This window comes from Lytechinus pictus, chromosome 3 (assembly GCF_037042905.1).
Source record: "Lytechinus pictus isolate F3 Inbred chromosome 3, Lp3.0, whole genome shotgun sequence".
Lineage (NCBI taxonomy): Eukaryota > Metazoa > Echinodermata > Echinoidea > Temnopleuroida > Toxopneustidae > Lytechinus > Lytechinus pictus.
The window spans coordinates 23,001,376-23,010,147 of NC_087247.1; the positions used below are offsets into that span (position 1 = coordinate 23,001,376).

General features: G+C 39.2%; 1 protein-coding gene across 1 annotated transcript; it reads right to left on the reverse strand.

Moving 5' to 3' along the window:
* Nucleotides 1–5,182: 5,182 nt before the first annotated feature.
* Nucleotides 5,183–8,245, reverse strand: LOC135153414 (uncharacterized). The gene is made up of 2 exons (XM_064095928.1): nt 8,114–8,245; nt 5,183–7,440 (listed from the first exon to the last, which is right to left on the reverse strand). Exons 1-2 carry the CDS (start codon nt 8,189–8,191, stop codon nt 7,345–7,347), a joined length of 174 nt encoding a protein of 57 aa, XP_063951998.1. The 5' UTR covers nt 8,192–8,245; the 3' UTR covers nt 5,183–7,344.
* Between the last annotated feature and the right edge of the window lie 527 nt (nt 8,246–8,772).

An 8,772-nucleotide genomic window follows, 5' to 3' on the forward strand; every position in this document is an offset into this window, starting at 1 on the left:
GTCGAATCTTGTGGCAAACACATTAACCTGTTTGGTCTTGACTGCCAGTATTCCCCCAACAGAGGCAGTCCCCACTATACCGGGCTTCTTTTTTCGGCTGTTTCGTCACCTGAACGTTTGTGGTTAGCCTGTTGACGGACTCATCAGATGAAGCTCTACGCCTCCCACCACGTCGTTGTACTACCTGGCTCCAAGAATCATCTATTTGGGCTTCTTGTGGCACCGGTATATTAGCCACCGGTACATCAGGAACATCAGACTTCGTAGACGTGGATTGAGCTTTTGGTGCTGCACTGAACGAAGACACTCGCAAATCCATTTCTGAAGCAACTAGCTGCAGATCTTCTGAAACTTTTGCCTGACACAACACAGATTGTTTCAGAGCTGACATCTCTCCCTCTAACTTTTGGAGTCTACCAAGTAAGGCAGACACATCCAAACTATCAAAGCTCACAGGTGGAAGCCTATTCAAATCCCGGGCAACAAACGTGGGAGCCCTGTCACCACATTCAAGAAGCAATTTGATCATTGCTTTAATGTTATTAATGTCCTTTGAAGGGCCCTTATGCTGTACATTCCTCTGAGAACCAAAATCACCACACGAATCAAATAGAGCCTTTTTGACCATGACTAAAGTGATTATTAATGTGTTGATGACAATTGTGATGATTATAAAACTTCTCAAAAATTTCAGAAGATTTTACCGAAATTGGCTTTCCTAAAATGGCACAATGAAAGGCGCCTTAATTTTCACAGCAGCTTATTTTTACTGGGCAGTTGTTTTTTATGCAAAATCTTTTTAAAAATTCTTTGTACTGTCCGCAATTTTTTTCTAGATTTTAATTAAGTTTCAACCAAGAATTTTCACAATGTCAGTGGGTATTAATTTCACAGAATTTGACCTGAAAATTCATAGGTGATACTTTTTGAGAAAAAAATATCTTAAATATTCTTATTCAAAATTTATGCTAAATTTCAATAATTTTTATTGAGAAGTTTCACAATGCTACAATGTCACAGCATTCACTTCAAAGATATCGGTGATGTTTTTTATAAAAAATTGTGTAGAAAGTTCATTTGTAAAAGTTAGCGAAATTTCCGCATTTTCTAAACATTTTACATAAAATTTTCTGTCAAGAATTTTCACGATCCATTTATTGTGTATGACTTTCACATTTACTTGAAAATTCTTTGTTGATGATTTTTAATGAAAAAAGTCATGTAAAAGATTCAAATACCGGCGATTTTCCTTTAAAATTTCGGAAAAAATGTGTAATTAACCAATTTGCACAATGTTTAAAAATGACAGAATAGAAAAAAAATCTGGGAAATTCCGCAAAATGTCCGAAATGAAATTTTGCAATCCAAGAGCGTTTCAATATTGCAGCGTTTACTAAAAAATACATAAATTATATTTTACAATGTTAAAATTACCCCTAAAAAATTTCTGGCAAAATTCCAAAAAATGTCCTACATAAAAAACTGCAAAACAATTGGGCTTGAAATTTTCAGCAAGACCGTACAATTGATAAATAAAAAATTTCCTTAAAAGATTTCTCAAAAATTAGGTCCAGAAAAAATTTGCAAAAACTTAAACAAGTCATAACACATTGATGCTGTGGTTGAAAGTGACAATTATTCACACGTTATTTGTAGATAATTTTTTCGACTACATCATATCAAAATTTAGGAGAAAAACCGACCACTAATAACGAAGATACAGCCAAATATTAATAAATACATTGACGTATTGCAGAATTTTTTTTTTAATTCGAATGTAATTTTGACGTCATTACAAAATCTCTAAATGAGATATTGAATTTATTCAAGAGTGAGGAAAAATTGGGGGTCCCCGTCCTTTCTGAGCTACAGTAAATTTTATATAGGCATATTTTTGCCCATTTACTTATTTTGCGAGTTTGCACGCGTGAGTAATGCAAATTTGAATGGACGTGCATTCCCGTATTATTGGTCGTAAGAGGCTTAGTGAGGTATCAAATTAATCAGAAGATGATGGACAATGGACAGACATAAAATAAATGATGACTCAAAGATGCATACCGATGGTAGGTGCAAGAACGCGCACGCATACCTGTGCGTGCGCAAATTGTTGAAATGCTAATGACCTGAAACGTACCCAAACTTGACCACAGTCGATTTGGGGAATTTTAAAATTTTGATGTGCGCGTCATGACCTCTGATGGCATGTCCTGATGACCTGTCACCTGAACGTGATATGATGCAAATATGGATGATTTTTTATGATTTGTTGCGATGATATGATCAATTATTTAATTTTACAAAATGGCGCCTAGATGACGTCATCATGATTTGATGACCTTGAAAAGCTTCGTTGGACATGTCCATAATGATGTCCATACATGACATGAAAATCAAGAAAATGAACGTGCCCGATTTTTTAGTAAAGTGGGAACAAAATTTGGCAATAAAAAATAAATAAAGAAAATTCTGACGAATATAAAAGGTGATCTGTCATATTCATGACAGACCACCTAATAAGAAAAAATAAATAAAAACTTTGCTACAGAAAGTAGTCTAGTCTACATCACGTTATACCAGTATTCATAGCAGTGTTTAAAGCAGATTGTGATCACAATTCAACAACTCACATAAACCAGAGTACCGTAGCTCAATTCATCTATTTATCCCAAGACATCTCTACTTTACCCCCCCCCCCCCCGAAAAAATAAAGAATATAGGCCTAGCCACAAATCATCTTTGAAACTACTATTTAAAAATTACCAAAAATGTTCTCAATCTGGACAATTTGCAATAACAATACATTGGGAGTAATTATAAATACAATGCACATTCTGATCACAGGTGAATGTGCTATCAGTTTTTAGCTTCCACCCTAGAAGTAGCTGTTTGGGTGGTTAATTTCATAGTGATTAAAATTAACATTCAAATATATGTTTAGCAAACAGCCATAAATAGTGTAGATTAATTGTGGAGAAATTATTTTTAAGAAACACCAACCATTCTCTTCTTCTGACAAAACCAAACGGGCAGCTGGTGGCTGTTTTTGTTCTGCATTTCCTCCATCATTTGTATCTGCATCATCAACAGGTTCTGAAATTATGAAGAAGAGTAAATAGTATAATTTACCAGCAACCTATCCTGGATACAGGCATTACCAATGTTCCCCTAGGCCCTACTACAAAATATAATAATAAGGCATTGTTCATGAGTGATTTTAGAGTTTGTGATGGATACTGGCTGAGACTGGGTGCATTATAACATACTTTGTTGTGGGTTTGTGACACAAATAATCAAAAATTAAATACTAGGGCCTATCCTGCTAAATGAAGTTGTATCTGCCAACTGAAAACTTGAGTTTTTTTTTTTAGCGCCGCAAAAGAGCCCTGTAAGCTGTAGCTATGGAAAATCCACATTCATTGCTTTGCATGTTAAAGCTCATTGCAGATCAGGCAGCAAGGTTGTAGTTGTGAAAAGTAATCCTAGTGTACTCACACTAGTGCGAGGTTAGTATATTAACCTCGCACAAAGAACCGTGTTTGGCAGTGGATTTCACAGAATTTGCACAGAATTTCAGAAAAAATAACTTACCATGGGGTTCTTGGCCTACGTCATGATCATCTAGATCTATATCGTGTGTAGAATCGTCGCTTAATTCTGGCTCATATATGCCCCCAACTTTTCTTGGTATCGGTCATCTAGGCCTAGATCTACATCTATTGCGCTGTCATCAGCAGTAGATCTAACGTTGTGTGGAACCGGCTCTGTCTCTGATGACTCCAAAACTGATCCCCTTGGAGGATCAACACTTGGTGTTCCTCCCAGAATCTCTGCTATCAAATTGTAGTACTTTCCCTTCGGTACCGACGCCTCTCCACTCGTACGCAAAATATCTCTCGTTTTTTTTTAACTCTGATTTTCAAGTTTTTTATCTCGTACTTTATTTGTTTCTCAGTCTTGTTCACCCCCAAGCTGCTCAGACGTTGGGCCAATTGTTCATACACCTTCTTACTCCTTGTGTTTTTGCAGGCTATTTCATCAAATATTGAATCCTCCCTCCATATGTCAATTAGGATGGCTGTTTCCTCTTCTGTCCAATGAGACATCCTTCCTCAAGTTACCGCTAATATGGTAAAAAAATTCTCAGACAAATAATAATACCAATCTCAGACAAATAATAATAGCGTGCAGGTACAGGTTGATATTTACATGTGTACGTTACGATGTGTACGATAGCGCGCTAATTTGAAAACTCGGGCTGGTGCAGACAGCCCTATATAGACTTCCCCTTCAAAATTTGGTCTGCCCTTTACTCTTCACCTCAAACTTCTCCAATAAATGTAACTTGAGTAAACCCATTGATGAAGATTTATCTGTGAGCTGATATTTTTTGTTTGAAAAATAGGTCTGCAGCTCATGAGGATTATTTTACAAGTGATGGAGGACAAAAATCTTGCTGATTTCTGTTGATCACTGTAAAGTCTTGAAACCTTGTTCCTTTCATTCATTACTTTGCTATGCACAGCTTCCCATTCCATGTTGAGCTGGGTTGTTTTCAGGAAAACTTCGCTAGCTATTTTCCCTGAAATATAATGATACAAATCAAATCATAGAGGCGCCTTCCAAGATATCAACATTGGAAGAAAAAAAGTCTATGCATCCTCAAAGCCTCTGTAAACATCAGATGGGAAACTTGTTGGAATTCGAGTCACCTCACAGGATGGTAGGGAGACATGCACAGATCTTCCATGGAATCCCCGACATCGTCTTGCAAGCTATCGATATCCAACATACATGTACCTGTGTTTCCTACAAAAAATAAAAATGAAAAATAGTAAATTAGATACAGCACATCACATGATTGCCAAATGTACATCATAAAAATTTCCTTTAGATCCTACTGACTACTACATGTATTTCAGGTGATTCATAAGTAAGGAGGAGGGGGGTTGTAGTTAAAAAAAAAGAAAATTCAAACTGCAAAAGGGAAATGACCATTTAAAAAATATATACAGTGGGTCCCACAAAAAACAAAACCGAGATTTATCAATGATTTATCATAACTTAATCACAAATACAATAGACAAATGACCTACCATTGTAAAGCTTAGAATCTCCTCTTTCATCTGGAATTACTTAGATTATTTCTCATTCACGCATGAGTGAGCAAAAACAATTTGAAGAGGGGATACCAAAAAGTCATTTGGCGGGCTGTATCTGGGTTTCAAAACGAAAACCACATTATTAAAAAGTTCAATATCTGCTCTTTAATTTGATACCTCAATTACAGAAAATGGTAAAGAAATAACAAAGTTCTGCTTATTTGAAATAAGGCTTGAATTTCAATAATTTCATAAAATGAAGAGGTTTTACAGGCTAGCGTTCAAACTCACTCAACACTCCGTTTTGTTGACGATCAGCCATGCATTAAGTCTTTTGTTAACTGTGCGATAGCTTCTGTGGGAAACCAGTTTGTTTCGAGGGAACATAACTTTTTTACTTCTCAACCATTTTTTTGTGATTAAGGTATCAAATAAAAGAGCAGATATTTAACTTTTTAGGCATGTGATTTTCTTTTTGAAATTCAGATACCCCCTGCCAAATGAGTTTTTGGTATCCTTTCTTCAAATTGTTTTTGCTCACTCATGCATGAATGAGGATTAATCTAAGTAATATCAGATGAAAGAGGAGATTCTAAGCTTTACATTGATAGGTCATTTGTCTTTTGTATTTATGATTAAGTTATGATAAGTCATCGCTAAATCTCGGTTTCGGTTTTTTTGTGGGACGCACTGTATAGCTCATTATAACATTGTCCCTATGATAATTTGAAATTATATAAAATATGATACAGTTTTGGACATTTGAGTTGGGAAAAAAATCATGTATATTTAAATAAATTTGTATCCTTCTTTTCCAATATTTGATTACAGAAAATATATGAAATAAATACTCATTTTCAGTTGCATCATGCCGTGCCTTGTCACCATACTGTTGACGATACCCCAAGTAGGCAGTATCTAAAACCCACAGATTGATTGAGACAAACGCCTTCAAAGCCAGGGTGCTCGGTAATGCAGTTCAGCTCTGCTTGCTCGTACCAATCGAGAAAAGGGTCCTCTAAATTCCTGAATCATCCGGTCCAGTTTACCCAACCATTCCAGAAAAGGGCCCCCTAAATTTCTGAAAGGTTGTGTCCAATTTACCCGATGTTTTGTGAAAACTGCAGCAAAATTCTCAAACGATCGGGTAAACTGGACCCGACCTTTCGGGAATGAAGGGGGGGCTATCCCTCATTTTCTATGAGTAGTCTCACTTGCTCCTCCGTGTATATTCGAGGCACAGCTGTTAATTCTTCTACTGCCATTTTGTTTATCTCTGACTTGGCTTGTTCCACTCATTTTCAGTTGCATCATGCCGTGCCCTGTCACCATAGTGCTGACGATACCCCAAGTATGCAGTATCTAAAACCCACAGATTGATTGAGACAAACACCTTCAAAGCCAGGGTGCTCAGTGATGCAGTTCCCCTCTGCTTGCTCGTACTGGTCCATCAATGCCACTTTATTCTTGTGCCATCACATCAAGTTATCACTTCGGGTGGGGCACTCGCGAAACCCGACCAATCGAGAAAAGGGTCCCCTAAATTCCTGAAACATCAGATCCAGTTTTCCCCACCATTCGAGAAAAGAGCCCCCTAAATTTCTGAAAGGTCGTGTCCAATTTACCCGATGTTTTGTGAAAACTGCAGCAAAATTCTCAAATGATCGGGTAAACTGGACCCGACCTTTCGGGAATGAAGGGGGCCCTATCCCTCATTTTCTATGAGTAGTCTCACTTGCTCCTCCGTGTATATTCGAGGCACAGCTGTTAATTTCTTCTACTGCCATTTTATTTATCTCTGACTTGGCTTGTTCCACTCATTTTCAGTTGCATCATGCCGTGCCCTGTCACCATACTGTTGACGATACCCCAAGTATGCAGTATCTAAAACCCACGAATTGATTGAGACAAACACCTTCAAAGCCAGGGTGCTCAGTGATGCAGTTCTGCTCTGCTTGCTCGTACTGGTCCATCAATGCCACTTTATTCTTGTGCCATCACATCAGGTTATCACGTCGGGTGGGGCACTCAACCTGACTATTCGAGATAAGAGCCCCCTAAATTTCTGAAAGGTCGTGTCCAATTTACCCGATGTTTTGTGAAAACTAGCAAAATTCTCAAATGATCGGGTAATGTTTCTGGAATGAAGGGGGGGCTATCCCTCATTTTCTATGAGTAGTCTCACTTGCTCCTCCGTGTATATTCGAGGCACAGCTGTTAATTTCTTCTACTGCCATTTTATTTATCTCTGACTTGGCTTGTTCCACTCATTTTCAGTTGCATCATGCCGTGCCCTGTCACCATAGTGCTGACGATACCCCAAGTATGCAGTATCTAAAACCCACAGATTGATGCATCATGCCGTGCCCTGTCACCATAGTGCTGACGATACCCCAAGTATGCAGTATCTAAAACTCACAGATTGATGCATCATGCCGTGCCCTGTCACCGTAGTGCTGACGATACCCCAAGTATGCAGTATCTAAAACCCACGGATTGATGCATCATGCCGTGCCCTGTCACCATAGTGCTGACGATACCCCAAGTATGCAGTATCTAAAACCCACAGATTGATGCATCATGCCGTGCCCTGTCACCATAGTGCTGACGATACCCCAAGTATGCAGTATCTAAAACCCACGGATTGATGCATCATGCCGTGCCCTGTCACCATAGTGCTGACGATACCCCAAGTATGCAGTATCTAAAACCCACAGATTGATGCATCATGCCGTGCCCTGTCACCATAGTGCTGACGATACCCCAAGTATGCAGTATCTAAAACCCACGGATTGATGCATCATGCCGTGCCCTGTCACCGTAGTGCTGACGATACCCCAAGTATGCAGTATCTAAAACCCACGGATTGATGCATCATGCCGTGCCCTGTCACCGTAGTGCTGACGATACCCCAAGTATGCAGTATCTAAAACCCACAGATTGATGCATCATGCCGTGCCCTGTCACCGTAGTGCTGACGATACCCCAAGTATGCAGTATCTAAAACCCACGGATTGATTGAGACAAACGCCTTCAAAGCCAGGGTGCTCGGTAATGCAGTTCAGCTCTGCTTGCTCGTACTGGTCCATCAATGCCACTTTATTCTTGTGCCATCACATCTGGTTATCACGTTGGGTCGGGCACTCGCGAAACCCGACCAATCGAGAAAAGGGCCCTCTTCATTCCTGAAACGTCGGGTCCAGTTTACCCCACCATTCGAGATAAGAGCCCCCTAAATTTCTGAAAGGTTGTGTCCAATTTACCCAATGTTTTGTGAAAACTGCAGCAAAATTCTCAAATGATCGGGTAAACTGGACCCGACCTTTCGGGAATGAAGGGGGCCCTATCCCTCATTTTCTATGAGTAGTCTCACTTGCTCCTCCGTGTATATTCGAGGCACAGCTGTTAATTTCTTCTACTGCCATTTTATTTATCTCTGACTTGGCTTGTTCCACTCATTTTCAGTTGCATCATGCCGTGCCCTGTCACCATACTGTTGACGATACCCCAAGTATGCAGTATCTAAAACCCACGGATTGATTGAGACAAACACCTTCAAAGCCAGGGTGCTTGGTGATGCAGTTCAGTTCTGCTTGCTCGTACTGGTCCATCAATGCCACTTTATTCTTGTGCCATCACATCAGGTTATCACGTCGGGTGGGGCACTCGC